The 26887-nt window shown below is 30.7% G+C and overlaps 2 protein-coding genes across 5 annotated transcripts; one reads left to right on the forward strand and one right to left on the reverse strand.

Moving 5' to 3' along the window:
• Nucleotides 1–26410, forward strand: LOC132722973 (uncharacterized). Of its 4 annotated transcripts, none has more exons than XM_060707624.1 (11): nucleotides 1–90; nucleotides 320–343; nucleotides 670–690; nucleotides 914–1306; nucleotides 1616–1972; nucleotides 2228–2305; nucleotides 2579–2935; nucleotides 3228–3491; nucleotides 3707–3954; nucleotides 4445–4564; nucleotides 26292–26410. In XM_060707624.1, exons 1-10 carry the CDS (start codon nucleotides 75–77, stop codon nucleotides 4523–4525), a joined length of 1839 nt encoding a protein of 612 aa, XP_060563607.1. In that variant the 5' UTR covers nucleotides 1–74; the 3' UTR covers nucleotides 4526–4564; nucleotides 26292–26410. The 4 variants fall into 4 exon arrangements, with proteins under 4 accessions (XP_060563607.1, XP_060563582.1, XP_060563596.1 ...); XM_060707599.1 differs by lacking the exon at nucleotides 26292–26410 and adding an exon at nucleotides 5013–5292 and having other exon boundaries at nucleotides 3707–3958; XM_060707613.1 differs by lacking the exon at nucleotides 26292–26410 and adding an exon at nucleotides 5013–5140.
• LOC132722908 (hemicentin-1-like) lies at nucleotides 7593–22010 on the reverse strand. Its single transcript, XM_060707526.1, has 12 exons — nucleotides 21874–22010; nucleotides 18393–18677; nucleotides 16793–16902; nucleotides 15997–16171; nucleotides 15213–15560; nucleotides 14205–14510; nucleotides 12531–12827; nucleotides 11459–11791; nucleotides 10407–10712; nucleotides 8679–8816; nucleotides 8041–8068; nucleotides 7593–7749 (listed from the first exon to the last, which is right to left on the reverse strand). The coding sequence occupies exons 1-12, from the start codon at nucleotides 21920–21922 to the stop codon at nucleotides 7593–7595; spliced, it is 2532 nt and encodes an 843-aa protein (XP_060563509.1). The 5' UTR covers nucleotides 21923–22010.
• Nucleotides 26411–26887: the final 477 nt, after the last annotated feature.

Below are 26887 nucleotides of genomic sequence, written 5' to 3' on the forward strand. Positions count from 1 at the left end.
TTCTATTTAAAGTATACCAATATTGTTTCAAATACATTTTTTGTCTCTTTATAATTTCAGACTTACGGATAAAAATGGATAATTCATATGGTAAGGGCAATAATAATTGTAGATAACTATGTCAATTGATGGTTTTGACTTGAGAATCTGAGTTATTTAAAGACATATTTAAATGAACTATGATCAATGTTCTTAAACAAGTATAAAACGAAGCTATAAATAGACAAAGAATAAAAAAAATAAATTTTGAAATTTATCAAGCTTTGTTACATTAACTGTACAGATCTCTTAAAATGACCATTTTTTTTTATAATTTCAGACACAAGTCTTGGCAACTCAACAGGTAGGTACAATTTACAATTTTAGATCCGTATCACTCATTATTGCTTCATGCTTAATACTGGATTTTATGGACATTAAGTTGTGTAGCTTTACATTAAATACTTAAACTGTATTTCAACACGCAATTAACTTAGTATCAAAAATAATTTTCTATCACCCTTGTCAATGTTTTACCTTCGGCAGAGTGGCACAAACATTCATTAACAGCAAGTTTGTTGGCAACACATTGACTATTTCAGATAAATCTAATGCAAAAATGATAGCTAAGTGTCTTATAAACTTTGTCAAACTTGAAACAAAATGAAATATTGTCTTTTTGAACTTCAGATTCTGGATACCAAAGCTCTTGTAAGTAAAATTATCTAATTTATAACTAAACAACCAAGCTGTTCATTGTTTAATAATTGGAATAATCTTCTTCATTATTATCATTGTTTATTTACTCATAATAATTGAAATTGTATTTTTACAGATAAATAATCGCACTTGCAGGTATTTTTTAATCAAACAGTGAAGTGATACAAAATATGATCATGTTCATTTGTTAACTAGAATTTTTGTTGGATTGCAGCAGGAATACCTCAAAAAGAATTTCACGACAAAAATGATACAAACAGCAACAATAAACACATAAAAAATATCAAAGATTCTAAACTTTTAACACCAGCAACAAGTTGGAAAATAGAAGAAACCATTTGTATTTGCAGTCATTTTCGTTTTCTGAAAAGAGAAATTTATTTAAAGCCGCTAGTAGATCTGTTTTTTCAAAATGGTGATTTTGATGAAGATGACATGGAGGAAATATTACACCAGCAAAGAAGGAGACGACAGTCTGTTGATATATTCTTGCGCAAGCTGTTGCGCCTAAAAACTGGTAGCTTTGATATTTTCTTACGCTTTCTCAGGCAAACAGAACAGGAACATATTGCTTACGAACTGGAAATGGCTCCCTCTGTTTGTGAAGGTAGGCTTAGCAAAATCATCGGTATTGTATTTTTATGGACAATCATCTGCTCATCATTTCATGCCTAAATGCTGAATTCTGTTTCAATTTTGCCGTTTCATCGGTCTTTTTCTCTAAAAGGAAATACTTAATAATGTTTGACATGATCATACAGACATAATAACTGTTTAAATCATCCAATATAATTGAAATCAAAGCAATATATTAGTATTATACATATGCCATTAAGTAGCTCTTATAAATATATATAAATTTACTTCGAATCTATTTTCTAAGTCTTAACATAGATTATCAAAATTACGTACACAGATCTTGATGACACTCACCAGTCAGAACACGACATGGAAACAAGCATTTTAATGAACCTAGAGCTCCTATGTGACGATTTGGAGCCCGACAAAGTTGCTGATTTCTTCTTACAGTATCGCGTATTTAGTATTGATGAATACGAGTCAGTTATTAGTCATAGAAACAGAAGAAAAAAGGCTGAAGAAATGGTTGGACTGATTCTTGAAAACTTACCTCGAAGTTTCCTAATATTGCGACTTACATACAGGAAAATGGGAAATAAACAAAACATACTTCAAGCATTAGATGCAGTCAAACCTTTAGAAAATCAAGATGGTATGCTTCTGAAGTTATCAGTAAAGAAAAAAGGACCAGATGGTGCCAATTCTTTTTCTCTCTATTGTTCAAACTCGCATTTATTGATCATTTATTCCAGAGTTTGAGTTCTTTAATTGAAATTAATAAAATACCATCCCCAATAATTTCTAAATGATTTTAAATAGGTGTTTTTGTAAAAAAATAAAAGAAAAACATCGTTTCTTTACTTTTCAATGCCATCAATGTTGCTTAATCTTGTCAATACGCAAAACTTACCCATTTACATTTATTAAAGATATAGTAACTAATTTGCAGATATCAATATGAAGATAAGAGAGCATTTCGAGATGAAGAGACGAGATCTCAATTGCACGTGCATGCTTTATCCTACTGGTTGGTAATAACTTCAAGTTTTGCAATAATGTGAAAATTATAAATTCAAATACGAATACAGCAAAACCTTTGAAAACCATAACTATCTCCATCAAATGTTTCAAACTAAAATCAATTAATTGGACTGATTTAATTCAAACAAGTAAATTTCAAAATTCCAAGGGTTAAAACTATTGAATGGAAAAATCATTAAGAAATATTTTTTTATAGATTACTTTCATTTCCAATCCACATTTTGTTTAATAGAACCTCTGCTTAATGTCTTTATACAAGGCTTCTTCAATGTCAAGATGAGACTGCAAACCAAAGATCCACAAGATGCAGCATTTGAAAGAAATATTGTGGAGAGCTTACAAGTTTTAGAAGTTGTCGAGGAAATAAACCAAAAACTTCGAAAGTTTTCAAATTGTCAAGTACAACTTGTTGACTTTGGTTCAGTTGTACTATACTTACTAAATTGTGGTCCACTGCTACGAGAGAAAAGTGATATCCCTGTGGATGTTGACACACTGCTACGGTTGATTTTCCTTCACCCAGCTGTAGGCGATTTTGGATGCTACAAAGGCCTGCGGTTCAATGTTACAATTGAAGAATTAACACTAAAGAGTATTGAAGAACCGCAGAAATGTGGTAATCTATCTAACTGCTGTATTTATGTATTTAAATTTGCTAAATGAAAAACCAATCTCGTCAACAATCTATTTCAATGTTTTGCATGAATGACCTAACAATGACTTACATATAGATCATTTTGATAATGACATTGCAAGACACATTTATTCAAGGGAACAAATATATTTTATGCAGTAGAATGTCCATTTTTTAAACTAGTTTTTTGTATTAATTGGCATTATCTTATTGAATTTGAACCAGTGAAATTTAAAGAACAATACAGAGAGACATTTCATAAATGATATTTCAGGCCATGTAAAACGAGAAGCAGTGCAAAGAAACATAGACTTCTTGGCTGAGGAATTAAGTATTTGGCCCTTTGTACATCACAAAAAAGTTCCTAAACTATTCAAGAAGTCTGAAATCGATTCCGTGTTAAACGGTGCATCAAAGAAGCGGAAAAAGAGAATGCATGTTTTACTGTCACTCATCTTGAGCAGAGGGGATCCAGCGGTTCGATTCTTTGAAATGGTTTTGAAAGAAGAAAAACAAACCGACATTTTGAAGCGTCTATGTAATACATTATTCTTGCTTCTAAATGTTCGCCTGTTTGTTTAATAGTAAATAAGATTTAAAGTTTTTGTATTTTTGTCTGACTTTTCTATGTTTCTTCGCCCTTAATTCTTTGGTGAAACTGTATACAAATCTAAATTGAATTATATATTTTATTATACACACGTATCAATACCATACAAGTAAATTGATTCACCATGTCTTTACCATTTTAAGGCAACTTTGATAGTATTGAAGGATCATCACCAACTGGCAGTTATGCAGCACTTATTGATGAGATGTCTCCTTCATTAGTTATCGACGAATGTAAGACAGTTGGTATCGATATAGGTAAGAGGATAGAAAAAGAGAATTCGCTAACCCGAAGAAAGATGTGCGAGGTAATACTTGAGCATGCGGTTTGTCAAGACCATGAGACTAAACAAAAGATTTTTTGGATACTCGGGAAGAACTATCCAGATCAAGTTGGTGAGTAGATAATGTTGTTTTAAAATAAATTGAAAATTGTATATTAAATTGTTATGAAAAAGGTCATCTAAAATATTCTCAATTACATGTTTTGGTGATTTTCTTCACAAATAATAAACTTGATTAATTCTCATCGTTGCGCACAAAACATGATAAAATAGTATCCGTAAACGTTTATGTTTTAAATTACTTTAATTCTCAATAATGCCTTTTTACTACCCTGCTTAGTATGATTATTTTTAAAGAAATATGCATTTACATAATTATATTGCAAAAGAAATAAAAAAGTCTGTAAGAAAATATGTATTTTACACCAGTATGGTGTCATTTCGCTACATGAATCACACATAATGTTGCTGATTAAGTTCATTTTCCCTAAAGTTTTTCTAATGTTTTATAAAACATAAAGTTACTTTACCTGATAAATGGGTTAAATAATAATAACGCTAATCGTAGATTTTTATTAATTATTAAAGATTAATTCAGATTTCAGGGCTACATCAAGCCAAAAGATATCGTATAACAGTAATTCATACAGCACCATTGAGTCGGAAGAGGATAATTTAACTAAACTTTATGAAGGGAACCATCACATTGACAAACCAGGTTCTGAATTTCATCTGTATAATATACCTCAGATTAATTACCTTTTCTTTTCGACTATAAAGGTCAATTTTATACATGTATTTGTATATCGTATAACGCCGCTTTTTCTGTAATGGCGCGTCACATTGAAGGTCCCGATAACCATCGTATGAACACATCTTCGAATGTTTCTGAACTCAAAGTTTCACCATTTCATGTTTAAATGATGAATTCTGCTAAGGGGCGTGGACGATAAATTGCACTTTTCGGTTCCGTCCATGAACAAGCGCAATCGTATCAAGCCTGTGTCATTTTCAGTATTTTGTTTTTGGCATTTTTAGACATTTTGTTTTCTTTTTTTTTAGTGTGAAAATGAACTGACAATATGAAATCTATATTCATGATTTTATTCTCAATTATACACAGCACTGTATTTTTTTTTACAATTCAAACTTATTTGTTTTTACAGATTTTGATCAAATGGGAAGAAGTATACAGCCAGATTATCTAACCACAAGAAGCCAATATCGACGTGTTCTTAATGAAACACGGGATAGTGATATAATGGAGAATATACAATATCAGGAAACATATACATGTGATTTAAGCAGAAGTAATAAAAGTGATGCCTCAAGTGGATATTGTACTGATAAAGAACATAAATAATTCTTAAAGAGTGTCATTATATATATTGTTTTCTTCGTTTTCATTGTATAAACAGCGAACAAAGTCGTTACCTATTGTTTAAAAGCATGCTTCATATTCTTTGATAAAAATGAAGAACAAAATATTAACAAGAAATGTCTTTAAAAAAGAAACTCGACCGAAGTAAAACTGTTAAACTTGCATATGTTATTTCTAAGATTTCGAAATGAAATGTTAGCAAGGCATGCATATCAGGCACATTTCTAGTTGCTATGTTAAAAAGCATATTTTGTAAACAAAGAAATTAAATTATAAGCATTTTGATATTGATGTCTCCTAAAAGTACGACAACTTTTATTTTATAGTATTATTATGTGTCCCTATTACTTTACTTGTGTTGATAAATTTTTTAACAATATGCAATATTGGCAGAATTATTTGTAGAATCATATATGGAGTATTATAAATAATAATAAACTATTAACAAACTACTTAAAAAGTTTTGATCTCTAATTTAGTGCAAACAGCTATAATGAAAAAAGAAAAATATCTACACAGTCGGTGGGCAATTATATTCATAAATACTTGATTAACATGCAAAAATATATGCAAATTAAAGCTATGATTTTATACTATATTGGACACTTATTGAACATCATAATCTGAGAGTACCTGATAAGTTCGTATTTTTGGTGAGTTTTTCGATATTTTCATGTGCATGAGTTAACTTACTGGATCGTGAACGTTATTGGCAGTCTCGTTATTTTGGATATAAATTATAACTCAGTAAGTTAATGTGTTAAATAAACTTTGAAAGTCGTTATGTAAAATAAACTATTCACTAGAACATGTAATGAGGTGTAAACACAGCGTAAATTATTTTGTTTAAGGGAGTATGGTATCTCAGGAATTTTACAAGAAAGTAAAAAGAACTACCTTGTACATTTTATTAATAAATGAACTATCCTTTACATTTTATTATATAAGGACAAGAACTATCCTATACAATCTTTACTTTAAAACTATCCTTAAAATTTTAATTTAGAATGGCAAGAACGATCCTTTACATTTTATTTTTGAATTGCCAATGCGATTCCCAGATTTCAATTTGTAATTTAGAATGAAAATTCTTCCCTGTAAGATTTATAGAAAGTCTGAATCTGATTTTAGATGGCCTCCGCCCCCAAAACGAAGAACCTTTTCGAAAATGATGACCTGTAAGCATCATCTAAGTAAACATTAAACAAAGTTAAGCTACATTAATGCTGCATTTTATATAATTCATAAAAACTAAAATAGCTACATTTCGTTAACAAAAATCGGTTTCATATCGAGTCTTGTTCTTATTTTGGTGTCAAGAAATAAAATGATTTATAAAATAAGTTTTATAACCGTAAATGCCTGCTAACTCATTGTGGCAGTATCGAACATACAAAGTATACAATTTTATGTTTCGATGAGAAACTCCGCCTTCATGTCATCCGGTCTTTGACAGAAAATGAACAAACATGGCTTTAAGTAACGTTTTGAATCTTATGGTATATTTCCACGCATGTTTTCACACAGATTAAGATGATCACTTTTTTGTGAACGACAGACCGAGTGCATCGTGAAAGAATAACCGTAACAGTTGGTTTGCACATCCGTATTAAATGGGAAAATCCGTCAGTTGCCGGGTTCCAGATAACAACAACAACTGTTTTTAATGTTTAACACTGTGATGTGTTAATTGCATGAGCGCATACAAGATCTATCTATACTCTTCACTTGCATGTTAAAATACGTATACGAACGTGAGTGTTACAGTGGAGTTTTCGGAACACTATTTGATAATATTTACAACAATACTGTTTAAAAGGTAAATTAATCTGTAGAATGCTTGGTTTTTAGACCTACTCCGAAATTTCTTCACATATTTATAAAATGCAGCTTTAAAGTAGCTTTTATTTAAAGTTAAAAAACAATTTCATTTTTAAAAACAAAAAGAAATCATTACGAATAAATTCTACATTCTGTTCCGAAAGCCATTCGCTAAGACTTTATCTATGTAGATGACAAAACAGATTTCTTATCAAGTATAAAAGACCCTTACTAATTATATATAACACATGTATTCAACTGATGTACGTTGGTGATCTACCTTTAGTTTAACACAAACATGAATCTGACGCGCTGTTACTGTAACATTTACGTCCTCGTTTAAAAAAAAACAACAAAAAATAGCATTGAATACACGCTTATGTCAAGACATTTTTTATAGCAAGCATAAAGGAATTTGAAAAAAAAAATCCTCGATATTTGTCATATTCATTCAATGTCTGTACTCTTAATATCTTAAGGTCCAGCTTTCACTGTCAAACACATGGATACGACGTGTACTTAATGATACGTGTACGTTGTCATTTCACATAGTTGAAATAGCATCGTATGCAGATTCTGATTCCTTCAGATTTTTATCAAGCTCTGTATATTGACTTTCTGAGGTTTGAACATCGTTAAATGTGCCTTTCTCATTTACATTTTCTGTTTTCAGTTTGATCGAATCATCCACATTGGCATACCTGATAAAATAAATAAATCTTTAAAAAACTGTAATTTCTGTGTTCTTTATGTTGATGTACATTTAGGTTCCATTATATTTATTTCCTAAACATGTTATTCATTATTTCCTCTTAGTGTATGTCCTCTTAATTCCCATTGCTGTCTCATACTCAGATTTACAAATGTGTTATTATCATAGCATAAATAATTTGGCTATTCTAAACATAGATACTGCCTAATGATTTGAACACAAGTATAAATATTATGCTATGTTTATAAATGAATAAATGTTTTTATTTCATAAAACTTACTTTCTGCTGTTTGTGTCTTTGGAGATATCTGTAAAAAAGTACAAACACGTGATATTCAGAATGTTGGTTCTAGTTTCTCTTCAACAATAATTTATAGCTTCTAGTTAACAATATTTTATGCAATACAAGATAGAAAGACAAATTACTAAAGTAATCGCAAAAGCAAGTTAAGTATTTTTCAATCAATATCAAACATTACTGGTAAATAGTTCATTCATTTTAAGTGGTTTATCGTATGACATGCTTGTTTTCTTTATGTTCAATATATTTGTACATGAACCATTTCGTTATCATACAAGTACTATAAATGTATATGTGAATACAATATTTTCTTTTCTCGAATGGTCGTCTTTCTGTTAAAATTAATTACAATAACATATATTGTTCATTGATTTTCCCAGCAAATTAATAAAACATTCTGGAAAAAGGTAAATGAAATGAGAGTAATGAGAACAACTTATAAACAATAGTTGAAAACTAAAACGTCAATGGAAAGAAATATGTTGGTGTATAAATATAATACACACGCTTGTTTCAATTTAATTCTAAACCTCCCTTTTCAATAGTCTAGTCTAATATATATCTATTGAATGGTAATTATCAAAATCAACATAATTTACAATTATAATTTCGGTTACCTTTGTTTGGATTATGTTCAAGTTTCCTCTTGAGCTGTACTATCACGTACATTGATATTACAAACGCAACTATAACAATGCCGAGAACTACTCCCATGATAATCGTAGACGTGTTATTTGCCTCATTAGTAACCTTCACTGTGTAACATATTTGAAAGAAGGCTTATTAGTACATATGTTCAGAGAAGAAAATGTGATGATATTCGTTTTCTACAATGAATTTTATAGGACAACTTACACAGATATATTCGTTTATTTGATAGCAACCGCTATGTATATGAGGAGTGTTCAAATATAAATGCATTTATCGTTCAATATTGTGACAAACGCGAGGAAACGAATGTTATTGGGTAAATATGCATAATGCCTCATTCTTTAAAATCCGTTTACTTTTACTGTGTTTATAGCTCGCTATACATTGTCTACTCGTATACTGTAGTAAGAAGTTTATAGTATGCCATTGAAATACGGTCAGAAAATAAAACTTGAAAACTTGATGAAACCTTTTCTGTATATGGACAAAATGAAATGTCTTTTTCGTCAGTTATTTGTAGGTTTAATTAAGTCAAATGCGGATAAATTTCGACTGAATATGCGCACGCGTACGTCAGTCTAAATAAACAACGTCTGGTAAAGTAAAAGAAATAGTAAATATCAATGCAAAATACACCACTAGGCAAATAGCTAGTATCGTTGGCACATTAGTAGGAGCAGCTCATACCATTCACAAATATCTGTGCTAGATAGATACCCCATTTACTGATAGATGCGCAGAAAGAAGTTGTTGCTTTCTATACAAAATACGTTCGTCTCTTACAAATGTAGACACTGATCATGAAACATGGGTTGTTATTATTAAGAACCAAAACGAAAACAAACAAAAGGCCATGCATTGTGAAAAAGACCAGAGGAGAAACAGTTTGTCATTTTCTTTACAAATCAAGCTCCCACCATTCAGTTTGCATTTCCTAAAGGTAAATATGTTTTATGTAAAATTTTACAAGACAAAATTTCTTTGAAAATCTAAGAAAGGCATTCCAAAATGAAGCCTGCATCAGGTTTTGCAAATGTCAGATTGCTTCAAGACAACGTTTTATCGCACAAGGCGTCTATAGTGCAAGAATTTCTGATGGAGAAAAAGTAGCTATCCCAATACTCCCTATTCACCTGCCCTTTCCTCTTGTGACTTCTTTTTGTTTCAAAAGCTGAAAAATACGCTTCGCGTCAAACTTTTGTCACCGCAAACACCTCGGTTTTGCAATATTTCAATGTCTTCATCGTATATCTAAAAGACTATGAAAAAGCCTTTTAAGATTAGATCCGAAAAGTGAAAATTTGTATATCTGTTAGCGGTGAATACTTTGAGGGAACATAATTTAAAACAAATCAATGAAACCTATGAAGAAACAAATTTTACATGCTTAGATGCATTCATATTTAAAACTTCTCAGGTATCAGGAAATGTTGCAACGCGTCAATGATTCCCACAACTGTATGTAGATTTTGGAATGAATACATGTCGGTGCTAATGGCAATGACAAAACGGTGTCATATCAAAATCAGAAAAACAAATTAAACGACATACAGAAACATTTTATTGTCATCATGTGAAAACTTATCGAATTTGACTATCTTTGTTATTCAAGGACATTCATTCATAAAAGGCTAACACGCGTTTGAAAGAAATCAACATTAGGCAAGCTGATCAATTTATTTTAGAACTCTTACCTTTGATTGAAGATGTGGTAAAATTAAGAGTTTCTGACAAAGGACTATTTCCTTCCTCATTATATGCGTATGCTCGAACAAAGTATGTTGTTGAATCAAGCAGATCTGACAAGACTGTGGTTATGGGCTTTTCGTCTTTAGTAATTCTGTCAAATACTTTCACATCACTCCATGTCTTTTCATCTGTGCCTACTTGTATAACGAAAGTTTGTTTCAAGCCTCCATTATATCCACGCATCCACGACAAACGCGCCTTGTTATGCTGAATATAGTCTATTGTAAAACCTCTCGGTGAACCTGGTTGCTCTAATTTGAAAAAAGGAAAGTGAGAATTTTCATATGCTCCTTCTTCGCGTAACATCGTATTTTGTCGATTATTCACGATTTTTTTCGATTATCATTATTTTATATAATTATAATTATTTGTTACTTTGTTCATAATCTTTAATTATGCAGCACTGGTATCAATACACTAAGTATACAATATTTTGACATGCAAAGTTTTTCTTCTGACACAGTTAATTTGACCAAATATTCGATGAAAATAAATAAGAATAAGATTCGTTAATGACGGAGTAACATTATCAAAATAAACACATGAATGTTGACCATGCGATGTGTCAAAATTAGTGTTAACGATGGCGTTAGTCAATTCTAAAATTGTGTTATTTTTTTATAACAACAGGTAAGGGCATTTCGCCTACCTAGCTGCACATAATCTGCTGTTTGGTCTCACATTAATGTTAAATTTATAATAAATATATTTCTATTCAATTGACACTCTAAAACCAACATTTGAACTTATTTGGTCCTAATAAAAATTATTGTTTTTATAAATGAGTTAATATCGCGCGCGTGTGTGTAGGAATAAGTAATTAAGGTGTTCGCTTTTCAGTGGGAGATGGATCTATGTGATATATAATTTCCCATTACCGCTATTTTAAATAACGTTGCAGATTTCCTTATCCGTTTTGAGAAACGTATTTCCAATTTGAAAACGCGAAAAAAAAACCAAAGACAAAAAGATAAATAGTTCCTTGTAAACGACTCACCTGTAAGCACAACTTCAAATGACCTATTACTAGAACCTATTTCATTTGAGACAACAACAATATATGACCCATAATCCACTTCTGATTTTATTGGAAATGTTACGATAGACCTTGTACCGTTGATTTTGACAAAGTGTGAAAATACGGGTAACTCAACTTCAACAGGATTCTTATCCACAAATAAGGTAACGTCTGTTTTTCCCGCACCATTAACATTTTTATAAAGTTTCACTTCTGTTCCAGGTACGTTCGAGAAATAGTCCACCTTGACCGTTACATTTTTATTTATCCTGCTTGCAAATTTGTCATCCATATTGATTATAACTGGAAACGCTACAGAAAACAGAACATATAGATTAAAGTTCCAATAATACTCAAATATGCATAATATCATAATTTTAATTTTTGAAGGCCTTTTGTTTTTGTGTCTTCTTTCATGTTTCGGCAATAAGGAAGATATAGTTATTATGATTTTGTATGGAGTTCAAAATAATGCTTTCTTTACATTTTGCTATCTTTAACACCAATATTTTACATACAACACTTTTTCTAAAAGGTGATAAGAATCTCATATGTTCTAAGTCCGTTACTGCAAAATCATTTAAACTTGTTTGCCCTTTCTAAGGAAGGGAAAGATATTCATTTCTGAGGCATTATGTAAATATAATGTAAATGTAAATAATCGTTTAAGAGCATGTAAGTGCTTTTCACTGAAGAAAGTAGCTCTGAATTTTAAATTATTTGTCATCAAAGTAGCGGAATGTAAACAAAGTAGTATTTTGACTTCCATACAAAATACTAAAACAATATAACTATAGTAGTAACCAAAAGGGAACAGAAACAAAAGATGGTTCTTATAATTTGTCAATTCTTAACTATTTAAAAACTATTACAAAAGACCAAAAATAAGAAGCTTTTGAGAAATAAGATAAAAGCGTTCTGGGGCATAATGAGCCTTTAACGAAATTTACTTGTATTACATTGTTATAAAATGCTTTATATATAAATGTGGTTATTACAGTTGTAGAATAAAATATATAATAATAATGACATTTATCACTAAAGCTCTTACATTTCACAAGTAAATGTACTTCTGCTCCTTCTATAAATTCTGTGTTTGTACCAAAGACCTTTATACCATTACTGGCAGTGCACGTATAAAACCCGGAGTGCTCGTATGCTAAATTTGTCAGTTCGAGCGACTCACTTCCGGGCCTCACCGAAACAGGCACTCCATATCCTGGCCATCTTTGAATCCATTTCCCGTATCTATAATTATTGTCGGGAACACCTTTTGCAATACACATTAATACGCTAGTTGATTCTTTAACCGTAGTGTTTGTTGCAATAACTGAAACAATCGGGGGAACTGAAAAATAAATCAATACAAATAAACAAACAACAACACAATTTCCTTTATATAAAAGTGTTTTTTAATGCTGTGAATGAACAACCAACGCGTGCTTTAAAAAAATCGAACAATTAAAATGTAGTGCTTGATTGTCATTCAAAACAATTCCATAAATGGCAGTGTAAATTAAGTTCACCTTACATATTGTACGACTTATACAATATTTCACTTATAAATCTAAAGTACTGCATTATGCCACATTTCCCACGCCCTCTTTCACAAACTTAGGCAGTAATCAATTTTAAACACGATTATGCATTGAATCCTTTGGAATGTTTTATTATATCAGACTAGAAATAAACTTATTTTGCTTGGCTATGATTTTTGTTTGTCTCTTTTTCAAGGTAACAGAACTATGTGCTAGGTGATATTTATGTAAAATCAAGAAATGCCACTATTCTCTTTAGCTTTACTTTCCTTACTACAAGGGTTGTTCCATAAAATCGTGGACAATCACTGCAATACAAACAGTATAACCCTTAGCATTATTAAGTGTATAACCTTCATTTTTAATGAAATAAGACAACATTACACAAAAATTAATTACAAAAACTAAACACTAAAGCATACCCATTATTTTCAAATTATAGTGAGTGGTCGATGAAGTCTGCCTTATTTTATGACGTTGACAGTTCGACGCTATATATGGCATAATTTCAAGGAAATTGCAAGAAATATTTGTTGATATTTGTTTACTTAATAAAGTGCTAAAACAAGCACACTGACGCGGCTTAGTAGATTATCAATAACTGCTTTAAGTGCTAATGACACCTACGACCATGTTAAATAAGATTTTGTAAGAAACACTTGAATATTCGTACTTTGATCATTAGTATACAATTGCCATAACGAAACAACAGGTTACACAAAAATGGGATGCCCATAGTCAAGGCATCGTGAACAGTTGAGAAAGTTTAAATACTATTAAGGAAGACAGACATTTCAGATATTTTAGACTGTAAAATTGACTATCCTGAAAATTTTAACAGGCGATTTATGTTAGTCTTGTGTAAGAAGGTAGCCTTACATCAAAAGTGTATTCTAGACAGAGGCAGTACTATGAAAAGGAGATCGTTCAGATATCATATTATTATGGCGCCAGAGTGTGGGTTGATTTTCATGTACACTCGGTAAAATAATGATGACTTATTTGGATAACCCTTGTATTATCAGTATTATGATTACACATTTATGTCTTTGAAGTCAGAAATATTGAACATTAGATTTTCTGATTTGTAACCTACAATGGCAACCTACATATTTTTCTTGATAATCATGTGTATAAAAAATCATTTTACAATTTTAAATGCGTTGGTCTACTTGATATTTACTTACATTGAACATTTAAATTTGTTGATTTAGTCAGTTGTGCTGGATTCACTAATACAGGATGAGTGACTATACACTGTATACTTTGTCCATTTTCCGCAGCTGTTACCTGTCTGGTATATATAGAAACGACTGTAAATGTTTCTGTTGCAGCATCAAGTGTTGATGTTGTACTGCCATTATACGACACACCTTGATATAACCAGGATATACTGGCTGCTGGTCTACACCCGCTTGTTATACATCTTACCGTTACATTACTACCAGCCGATACAACAGATGTCTGTGTAACTGTTGGCTGGCTAGGCTTCACTGAAAGAAATAACCGAAATAAAATGAAATTTGTTGTTTCACAAATTCAGTTAGTAAGCCGAAACTCTGAGTAGCTAATTAACTGACCATCAATGTTATAGTTACAGCAAGACTTTCATAATTTTATAAACTCCCTATCAATATTTTCGTAAAACATTATTTTCCAATAATATGCCTTTTCAGTGCCTTGATCAATATATGATGAGCCTTTCACATTGAACTGAATTCCTTATGAAGTTGTGGTGCAACATTATTGAAATTTGACATTATTGTTCTTTTTTTAAAATGATTATCTTGATTAAATATTAGCGGTGAAAAGTTACAAAGGGTCAAAACGTCAAATTTATGCCCAATATCGTTTTTTATGCACTGCAATTCTGCTTCAATAGATCAATTTATCCATGCAGTTAGAAGATGATGCCTGAAACACCTCTTTGTTATTCTCCGGTTAAACTTCATGTATTCAAATTTTCAAGATCAATCACTCGAAAACTAAAAGAAAATAAAGAAGTATGGTTCAATAGCACTGCAGTTCTTTTTCACAATGAGATCTACCTACCTATCTCCCTACCCTACCCCATCCATTCAAAAAGAAGTTATTGAACAAAATCCTGCACTGATATACTGGTATGAGAAATTCACTGCTGTTTCCTTGCCCTTTTATAAGAAATTGTTTAAAGGTGCCCTCACATATATACTCACATGCCAAGTAAAGTAGCACAGATTTGCTGTTTGATCCTACTTGAGCACTATCAGCTTGAGGATAGTACGATCTACATATCAAATATTTCCTATCATCTGATGTAACAGATGTCAATGTATGTTGTAGGTTGACAGTGTATGTTCCGTCACTTTCTAACGTCCCTGAACTTGTATTGGACAACTGGTTAGAGCTAGATATACTGTTCTTATACCAGATTACCGTTGGTGATGGATATCCTCCAGTCGAAGTACATTGTATTGTCAGAGATTGTCCTTCATTTCCGTAAACAACTTCACGGCTAGCATTCAACTGTATGACATTTGATATTAAGGGTGTTTCAGGTGACGCTGAAGTTATCAAATCAGTTCCATATTGACGCCAAATTACTTTCATTAAATAAACAAATATTTTTTTCTGATGATAAAACAGTGATTAAATTAAAAGCATAATTTTATGTTGACAGCCAATACGTCCTAATTTCTTCAATTCAAACTTTGTCGTTAAAAAATAAAAAATGTCTACCAATTGATGATGTACTTAACTACTTATATAAAGTTTGTATTTGTTTGTAATCTATATCTATTATATATTGAGTGTTATGTTGGATGACAAATGTTTTGAAGTATTACTAGAGGTCACCATCATTTTACAAAATGAGTGGCTTTTATAGATGTCGTTATATGTATATCAAAGGTCAATATACTGTAATTAGTGGAAATATCTGAATTTGATAAAAAGTTGGAATATCAACAATAATTATGATACCAATCACAGCTAACATACATATTTCAAATGATCCTGTTAGTGGAGTAGCTTGTGTGATGGTGTTAACAACAATGCTGTATGTATACACTCCATCATCTAAAGAGTTACTAGAAGTCCACACACATCTAGAGTAGCCTGTATACTGTGTACTGCTTGAACATGCTGAAGATCCTAGTATCTGGATGGCGCTAGTCTGTTCAAATAGATAATCATGATACAATATGTTTGGCATATGGTGTTTATAATTATACGTAATTGTTTTTAAAACTTTTTTTCTATTTATTGGTAAATAAGTCAACATGGGAGCACAATAATAATAATCCAATTAAAAACAGTATTTTTTCGTTGGCGGAGAAAACTTCTTTTATCTTTTATCGGAATAGCTCGAACTATAACTGTCCTCTACTCATTGATCGGAATACTTTTGCAAAGTATATTGCCAAATGTAGCGGCTTACTGCAGCATTTAAATGAAACAAATCTGAATAAGCCCAAATATAATGTAAATAGGTTAACGTAGCGATACATCAGTATTTATTAGGTGAAACATTATAGTGAGAAATCAGTTTCGAAAGACCCGTCACATACTTGTTCATAATGAAACATAAATATGTAGAAATTATAAGAATATTTTGTAAGAAAAATAGAATCTTCTACATGACACCGATTAAAGCATAGTTCAGGAAAACTACTTAAAACATGGGTGCAAAAGTAAATTGTTAAACCTGTAATTTCTTTCATTTATGTAATCAATAAAAACTTGTTGTTCATCAGTTAGTTCATTTTGTGTATCACTATTTATTTCGTGATAATACCTGTCTCTTAAATGTAGCAGTAAGTGTTGGTGAGGCAGGATATAGTTTATCTACAGTTATCTGTACTTTCTTTCCACTTGTTATGCTGTGTGTAGCTGATGATGCTTTACCTACAAAATAAGATATTATAAACACTTTAATTCAATGTGTAAGGGTATGCATAATCATAATATACATATAATTAAAATACAGATAAGATAATATCATACATGTATAATGAAATCTGTCAAACTTGCCTATAGAGGATATTCAAGTGTTTTTTTTTATAAAAACAGGATAAATTTTCATCGAGTGGCACATATATTAAAAGCGATATTTTAGGAGTGGCGGTAGCTATGAGTGTAATGTGATTATTTTCATAACACGAGATGAAAATATCTTGGATTTATTAAACAATCTCAAATTTTCTGTTTATTACATATCTTACCTCTTTTTTGATTTTACGAATTTGATTTTGTGTACTGGCTGAATTTAGATAATTTAGACGACAACAGTGCAAATACGGAAAAATACGTTTCAATGCACTGAAAAATGTTTTTGTTGTTGTTTTATTTACAATGAAAATACAAAAAATTAAATATATTAAAATATGCATTTCATTTCAAAAATAGTTATCAATATGTCATTTAAAAGTACATGAAGATTTCCTTTTTTTGACATTTCAAAGCTTTATTTTTTGTTTTTAATAATTATGAATTGTAAGAATGGAACATCTTTCTCTACTTTGTGGTAAATGTGTATTTACTCATATCGTTCTGATTTTAATTACTTTTTACTAGTGATGTTCCGATTGTCGCAAGTCGTCGATAATCAGTTACTGTTATGTAAAGCGACAATAATCGATTCACTAAAATTTGTTCCGCGACGTCGTCGAAAATGTTTAAAAATCAAATGTAATTAATTCTGACGGTAATTTTCTTTTAGGAACACCTCGCCGATCGCAAAAAATCATCTCAGAGACAATTTGGAGTTGAACAGGCTCAATAAGTGATGTAAACAATAGTAATATAATGTGATTTGAATGTTATTATTTGACATCCATTGCAAAATAAAATCTATTTCGTAAAATTATGACTATATAAGGTTAAAACTGTGTTAAAAAGTGCTAAATGAAGTTCATGTTACTGAATATAATCAAGTGCCTTGTGAAGAAATGTTACTGCCATATTTCTTTTTAACGCGACTTTATTCGAAAAGTTATCGATTATGTCCCATCCGACTGAACCGATGATCGATTGGGACAAATTTCAACCGATTTCCATCACTACTTTTTACATTACGAAAATACTTTGAACCATGTGACCATTTGAGATCTATCATTTGGAATGTTTCAAGCAATATACTAGCTGTTAAGTTGTTTCATTTTTGTTTTATATAATTATCGTTTATTAAATGAAGGCGATATTAAATAAAGGTCATTTATTAAGCATCCAAAGAGAAATATCAATCAGTCGTAATATAGGTATGTTTTTTCTTCTCATGAATTACATTGATATATGCTTTTCATTTTATTGGGGGGGGGGCACTTCTAGTATTAGTATTTGATGAAGGAACACGCCAATGTATAGTTTTATTTGTTGCATTGTTTTTAAAAACTTACATTCTATATATAGACGTTTAAACTGACTCTCTTCAAAACCAATCCTACATCTATAATCTCCTTCGTCAGTAATGTCGGTGTTGTGTATTTTCAATGTGAATGATGACGTTCCCCTGGTTTCTGTATATTTGTTGTTGTCTTCTGGTCTTACGGCAACTCCATTGATTACTAATGATCTGTTTAAGCCAGTCCAGCCTGTATTTTTAATGTTACCAGTAACCTGACATGTTAGACTTGTATGATCACCACAATTACCAGCACTTGGTACTTGGATAGTGGCTGTACCTAAAAAAAAAATAAAAACACAACATCAAGAACAAAAAACAAATAAACAAAAAACAAAAAGCAAAGATCATTGTTGTGCATTTTCAGCTTAAAATATGATTTTTATCCTGTTCTGTATGTTTATGATGTCTTCTTGAATTACATGAATTCATTTTTTCTCATAGTATTTATACTCAATTAAAGTCACACTAGTTATAGACTGCATTAATAAAAATGTTGAAAATCCTACGAAAAATGTAAATTTTCCTATTCATTCTTCCTACTATACAAAATGTATGCTTTAGCTTTATCACGAACATGTAAGTGTATTTAGATAAATATTATGATTAAGTATTATATAACAAACTGTTGGCAAACAGTCAGAATTGAACATACCTTTTCGTTTAAAGAGAATAATTGTTTTTTTTTATATCAAAGATGTACCACTATTAATAAATAGCTGACATTAAAGACACTGAATTCAAGTGTTAGAAATATGTTTACAAAAAAACAACAACAAAAAAAACTATTGAAATATGTGTATACTGTTTACAATGGTATTGATAAAAATGGTGGAGCATTTTTGTAGTGTTACATTTCGGCGTTATTATCTATATTTTGTTCAAAGCTCGTCTTTTTTCTATTTTGTATGTAGGAATGAATAACATCTACCTGAAAACTTGCATTTGATAAAAGTTCCAACTATTACCTCATACAATCAAATAAAAACTTTCATAATGCACTTCTTTATTTATCACTTTACCCGTAAGATTTTGTGACTGGCTATTTCATACATCAATTGAAAAAAGTGAATCTTTAAAAATCAATATATAAATATAAATCTTCCTTTACTTATATTCAAGTTGCGGACGAATTGTGTTAACTGTTAGCTGTTGCCTTTATAAAACAAAAACAAACAAAACAAGAGGGCCATGATGATCCTTATATCGCTCAACTGAATATGACTATTCTCCATGACAAGGAACAAGTAATATTGTAAACTCTGAATGAAAGCAGACATAAAATCTAAATCTTAAACTTATATCACAAAGTTCATATTTGTATCTGATCAAGTTCACACGGATGCTAGTGTTGAGGGAAAACAACAGTTCGAAAAGATGTTACTGTTTGCTTTACAAAATAAATGGTATCCTTGGACGTCAGTGCCTGCTATGAAATTCAATGCTAGATTCACTCGTTGCTGTCGAAAGTTATACTTATTGTTTGCTATGGAAATTTACAATTTGCTATAAAAGTCAATGGCTGCTATGGAGTCACTGGTTGCTATTAAAAATAAGCTTTAGCGCTTGTCGATTTAGAAAAGTTGTTTTTCTAAATTTTATAATTATGTACATATAAGGTACATCTGTGTTCCCCGAGACAGGGTAATTTTAACCCAAAGGGTATAATTTGAAAAATATTTGTAAAGTCCGCGAGACAATGTTCCATACCAAATATCTATGCTTAAGCCTCAATAGTAAAGTAGAAGACTATTTTGTTTTTCCTATGTAAATATAAGGACTATCACTACCCTCTTGACGCGGGGCCACTTTTGACCCCATGACCTTTAATTTGAACGAACTTGGTAGACAACCACTAGAAGATGTTTCATATTAAATATTTAAATATCTAAGCTCTAGCTCTTAATATGTTTAAAAAAGAAGGTTTTTGTTTCTTTTTCTATAAATACATAATACGGGAAATCAATAACCCTTCCTTTCAGCGCCGGGTCAATTTCGATCCCAAGGCTTTTATTTGAACAAACTTGGTAGACAACCAGCAGCAAATGTTTCATATTAAATATCTAAGCTCTAGCTCTTTGTTTTTTTAAAGATTTTTTTTGTTTTGTTTTTACAATACACATATAAGAAAAATCAATGACCCCCTGGGCCTGGGCAAATTTTGACCCCAGGACTTTTATTTGAACAAACTTGGTAAAGACCAACTAGAAGATGTTTCATTCTTAATATCTAAGCTTTAGGTCTTTGTTTTTTTTTAAATTTCGAGTTACGTAACTATCAAATTAACTACTCAATCGCATCTTTTCAATGATTTATTACAACGCCAATGAGGCATTACAAAATTCTTTAATGGCCTGACGCGGTGACAGTTCCACATCTTATCACAGGGGTCTATGTCGCTCTGCAAATCAAAAGCGGATAGCATGACGCTTACATATGTTGGAAAGAACATTTATATGATTAAGAATGATTTTGCAAATTCTAAATAATTAGATTCTTTGTATCTGTTTACATGCAATACTTATAATTGTACCATTAAAAAATTTTGTATTATTGAAAAGACTAGCTCCTAGACTATGATATATCTTTTCACATTATTATGATTAAATGTTGTGAACTAAGCCAGTCTATATTCTATGTTCAATTGACTAGCTCCTAAACTATGATATATCTTTTCACATTATTATAATGAAAAACATTGAACTAAGCCAGTCTTTATTCTATGTACAATGATAAATTTAATATCATTTATTTGTGGAACTCTCTAAAAGGGACAGGCTTTTGTCTTTTTGAAATGAAATTATACATACAATGGGAAAAATATATAATTTTTTTATCAGTGTAGTGCCTCGTCTATGACAAGAAATGCTTTTAAATCAATAAAACAACAAAATATACCGATTTAAAAGACTGACCCGATTTGTTTTCGAAAAGAAATTTCTGTTTAACTTACTTATTTCATAATTATCCGCTGTGAGACATTTTAGCCTTTATCATAAATAGAAGTCGACTACTAGCGACAACGTGAATACCTCATGAAAGGAAACGTAATGAACAAATTATGAAAAAGAAATAACAATTTCAATATAAAGAAATATTCATCAGTAAAGTAGCAAAATAAATGCATAATAAGTGTAAATCGAGGGTTAAGGACAACTTGATAACGAAAACCTGTCTCCATCTCCATCGTACAATCGAACTCCCTACTATATCTTATATTATCTAAACTCGTGGTAACTCATAACTTTTTTTGCCATTCTAGTAATGTAACTTAGTCGAAATTTCGAGTTTGTAGTTCGAAGTTACAAAGTCGAAATTTTGAGTTAATAAAAACACACACCAGGCACTAATGGTCTTCCGTAGACGATACGGACGCCGGACAAAATGTTATCACTAAAGCTCATCATGAATCATTTACAAATGATAAGGCCTAAGTACCTGAAATTACTTAGAAAAATAGATGATTAAATAATTACCTTCTAATACTGGAAAACATATTCCAATGATTAGTAAAAAGAATATCATGATTATTTAAAAACTACGTAATAAGCGATACTTTAAATTTAAAAAACTTCCTAGTTGAATATTTATGTATATATCTACTTGTTAACCGGAAAATCGCATTGAGACGAGACGAAAATAGTTTTGAAACTCATTTCATATCAATATAACCTTTATCTTACTCTAAATATATTTTAAAAATAATAACAGGGAGTTAAACTAGCAAACTATACAATCTGTGAAACTGAAACGAGAGTTACCTTTCTTGTTAATAAAATCAGAACATGGTTTATTTCTTCAACAGTTTCACCTTTTTAATGATTATTATTAATTTCCACACAAGATTCTTCAGCAGCAAATAATTTTCAAGTTTCATAATGCGTATTTGGAAAAGGAATGATAACAGATATAAAATATGTTAATGAAGTATTTCTTTTCAGATGATCAATAAGTGATATGTATTGAATATTAAATAAATCTCATCGTCAAGTCACCAGAGTACACACTATTTCTTTTTGTATAACTATGACCGCAATGTCTCATGGAATTCTGTAAGTTTGTATTGATTAAAATATTATCCATGATCCCATTCTGAAAAATATCTGCCATTGAGAATAAAAACATTTATCACATATAATCATATGTCAATGATTTGAATCGTGTTCAATGTCCAACTGCATAGTCTGCTTACTAAATGGTATTTAGGAAATAGATATCAATTCTGAGTGCATTGTTGTAGAATAATGCACGGTTTGAGTTCAAATGCGTAGTAATATAACCAAGAAGGCCGATAGGCCTGAGTGATTCATTACAAAGCATTTGAACGAAAAACCTACATTATTCTACAATAATGCACGAAGAATTGATATCTATTTCCATTCTAACACGTCAAAAAATATAATTATTATTATAAAGTTGGACTTTATGTTTGGTGGTTAAATTTGTTTTCGCCCCAGAGTTTCCAATAGAAACGTTCTTGAAAGGCTGTTCCAGTGGGTTGAAAAAACTGTTTTTAAATCTACCGTGTGTAGAAACATTTTGTGAATAACGAATTTTGAAAACGTTGATAAAGCTTTGTTTATTTTATTTCACTCTATTATTTTTCAAGCGAATTATCAAAAGTGAAATAAAAGTTAAACTTAACTTGTTTGCGACATTAAAATAGCGTACTTAAATAAATGTGATTCATATCGTTAATCGTGGTTAAACCATTCTTTCCATAAGTTAACATTCAATGAAAATATAAATGAGAATTTATCACTTCATTTCCCGACGTAAATATAATATGTAATACAACAACTTCGTTGCTTAAATCAGCTTTACATCTTATGACATTTGATTACCATTTTGTTACCGAAATTTGTTCCGAAACGCATACTATGTTCCAGGTTCTTTTAACCCGCTTTAGAGGCTAATAGCTTTTAAGAATATCATCAGATTTTAGTTAGTAATTAGACCTTTCAATCAACAATATTTTATTCTATCTATGGAGAAAATTGTTATCATTTTAAATATTATTTAACTTAATTTTAATACAACGTTTCAAAATTGGTAACGAAAGTGATCGCTGACGGTGCTTTAATAAATGAATTACTGAACGGGATATTTGCAATATTTCATATATGATTCTTTTAATGATACTTTCAATATTGCATATGATTACAAAATTTATTAAGTCAAACGTAAAATCAAGTAAAATAAATACTTTACAATATAATGTTACCGGATTCAAGATGGCAGCAGGCATACTTCGAAAAGAATTTTAACCCAAAGATAATACTACAGAATCCCGTAGTGAAGAAAATGATACAAAAAGCAAGTTGAACATTAAACACATACAAAATTTTAAACATTCGAAACAAGGAGACGACAGTGTGTTGATATATTCCTGCGAAAGCTGTTGCGCCTTTAAAGTGGTAGTCTTAGTCTTTTCCTACGCTTTCGCAGACAAAAGGAACAGGGACATATTGCTGACGTACTAGAAATCACTCCCTCTGTTTGTGAAGGTAGGATTAGCTAAACATCGGTCATGTCTTTTTATGGACAATATGTTTAATATTTCATGCCTAAATGCTGAATTATGTTTCATTTATGGCGTTTTCATCGGTCTTTATAGATTCCATTTTCCTCTATATGTGATAATTTAATAATGTCAGACATGATCATGCAGTCATAATAACTGTTTCAATCACCCAATAAAATTGAATCAAAGCAATACATTAGTTTGATACATATGACATTAAGTAGCTCTCATAAATTTATATTAATTTTGCTTTGAAACCTTTTTCTTCGTCTTAACATAGTGTATCACAATTACGTACACAGATCTTGATTGTACTCATCAGTCAGAACACGACATGGAAACAAGCATTTTAATGAACCTAGAGCTCCTATGTGACGATCTGGAGCCCGACAAAGTTGCCGATTACTTCTTACAGTATCGTGTGTTTTGTATTGACGAATACGAGTCAGTTATTAGTCATAGAAAATGAAGGAAAAGGTTGAAGAAATGGTTGGACTGATTCTTGAAATTTACCTCGAAGTTTCCTAATATTGAGACTTACATACAGGAAAATGGGAAATAAAGAAAACATACTTCAAGCATTAGGTACAGTCAAACCTTCAGAAAATCAAGATGGTATGCTTCTGAAGTTTTCAGTAAAGAAAATAAGGACCGGATGGTGCCAAATTGATTTTCTCTATTGTCCAAACACGCTTTTATTAAACATTTATTCCAGAGTATGAGTTCTTTAATTGAAATTAATAAAATACCATCCCCCAATTATTTCTAAATAATATTAAATATGTGTATTTGTATAAGATAAAATAAAGAACAACTAAGTTACTTTACTTTTCAATGTCATCCGTTGTAATCTTGTCTGAATCTTATCAATACGCAAAACGTACACATTTGCATTTATTAAAGATATAGTAACTAATTTTCAGATATCAAAATGAAGATATGAGAGCAGTTCGAGATGAAGAGACGAGATCTCAATTGCACGTGCATGCTTTATCCTACTGGTTGGTAATAACTTCGAGTCTTGCAATAATGTGAAAATTATCAATTAAAATACGAATAAAGCAAAACGTCATGAAATGTTTCAAACTAAAATCAATTAATTGGACTGTTGAATTCAAACAAGTAAATTTCAAAATTCCAAGTGTTAAAACTATTGGATGGACAAATTATTAAGAAATATATTTTAATAAATAATATTCATTTCCAATCCACATTTTGTTTTAATAGATATTCTGCTTAATATCTTCATACAAGGCTACTTCAATGTCAAGATGAGACTGCAAACTAGCGATCCACAAGATCCAACATTTGAGAGGAATATTGTGGAGAGCTTACAAGTTTTAGAAGTTGTCGAGGAAATAAATCAAAAACTTCGAAAGTTTTCAAATTGTCAAATACAACTTGTTGACTTTGGTTCAGTTGTACTATACTTACTAAATTGAGGTCTACTGCTATGAGAGAAAAGCAATATCCCTGCAAATGTTGACACACTGCTATGATTGATTTTCCTTCACCCAGCTGTTGGCGATTTTGGATGCTACCAAAGGCCTTTGATTCAATGTTACAATTGAAGACCTAACCCTTAACAGTATTGAAGAACCGCAGAAATGTGGTAATCTATCTAACTGCTGTATTTATGTACATAAATTTGCTAAATTAAAAAAAAATCTTGTCAATAATCTATTTCAATGTTTTGCATGAATGAACAAACAATGACTTACATATATATCAGTTTGATAATGGCATTGCAAGAAACATTTATTGATATCAAGGGAACAAATATATTTTATGTAGAAGATTGTCCATTTTTTAAAGTAGCTTGTAGCTTTTTTGTGTAAATTGACATTTTCTTATTTAATTTGAACCAGTGAAGAACAATACAGAGGAACATTTCATGAATAATATTTCAGGCCATGTAAAACGAGAAGCAGTGCAGAGAAACATAGACTTCTTGGCTGAGGAATTATGTATTTTGCCCTTTGTACATCACAAGAAAGCTATTCAAGAAGTCTGAAATCGAGTCCGTGTTAAACGGTTTATCAAAGAAGCGAAAACAGAGAATGCATGTTTTACTGTCACTCATCTTGAGTAGAGGGGATCCAGCGGTTCGATTCTTTGAAATGGATTTCAAAGAAGAAAAACAAACCGAAATTTTGAAGCATCTATGTAATACATTTTTCCTGCTTCTAAATGTTCGCTGTTTGTTTAATAGTAAATAAGATTTAAAGTTTTTGTATTTTTGTCTATATTTTAAGCCCTAAATACTTTGGTGAAACTGTATACAAATCTAAATTGAATGTTATATTATATTATAGACAAGTATCAATACCATACAAGTAAATTGATTTACCATGTCTTTGCCATTTTAAGGCAACTTTGATAGTATTGAAGGATCATCACCAACTGGCAGTTATGCAGCACTCATTGATGAGATGTGTCCTTCATTAGTTATCGACGAATGTAAGACAGTTGGTATCGATCTAGGTATGTCATCTAAATATTCTCAATTACATGTTTTGTTTATTTTCTTCACAGATAATACACTTGATTAATTCTCATCGCTGCACTCACTACATAATAAGATAGTTTCCGTAAACATTTATGTTTTAAATCTCTTCAATTCTCAATTATGCTTTTTTACTACCCTGTTTAGTATTATTGTAACAGAAATATGCAATGACATAATTATATTGCAAAAGAAATGAAAAAGTCTGTAATTTACATCAGGATGGTGTCATTTCGCTACACGAATCACACAATGATATTGCTGATTATGTTCATTTTCCCTAACGTTTATCTTATGTTTTGTAAAACATAAAGTTACTTTACTTGATAAATGAGTTAAATATTAATAACGCCAATCTTATGTTTTTGATTAAAATTTAAAGATAAATCAGATTTCAGGGCAGCATCAAGCCAAAAGAAATCCCTTATCGGTAATTCATACAGCACCATTGAGTCGGAAG

Source organism: Ruditapes philippinarum, unplaced genomic scaffold (genome assembly GCF_026571515.1).
Source record: "Ruditapes philippinarum isolate M1 unplaced genomic scaffold, ASM2657151v2 ctg822_1_1_1_1, whole genome shotgun sequence".
In the NCBI taxonomy this organism is placed as follows: Eukaryota; Metazoa; Mollusca; class Bivalvia; order Venerida; family Veneridae; genus Ruditapes; species Ruditapes philippinarum.

Bases quoted from the DNA above. Each gene is read 5' to 3' on its own strand.
- LOC132722973 (XM_060707599.1), top strand. The intron at 1,307-1,615 runs GTAGGCTTAGCA...TTACGTACACAG, and splicing joins GGCTCCCTCTGTTTGTGAAG to ATCTTGATGACACTCACCAG. The intron at 3,959-4,444 runs GTGAGTAGATAA...AGATTAATTCAG, and splicing joins GAACTATCCAGATCAAGTTG to ATTTCAGGGCTACATCAAGC.
- LOC132722908 (XM_060707526.1), bottom strand. From the start codon at position 21,922: ATGATATTCTTTTTACTAATCATTGGAATATGTTTTCCAGTATTAGAA. The intron at 16,903-18,392 runs GTAAGTTTTTAA...CTTATTTTGTAG, and splicing joins TAAACGTCTATATATAGAAT to GTAAAGCATCATCAGCTACA. The intron at 16,172-16,792 runs GTATTATCACGA...CTATTTGAACAG, and splicing joins CTGCTACATTTAAGAGACAG to ACTAGCGCCATCCAGATACT.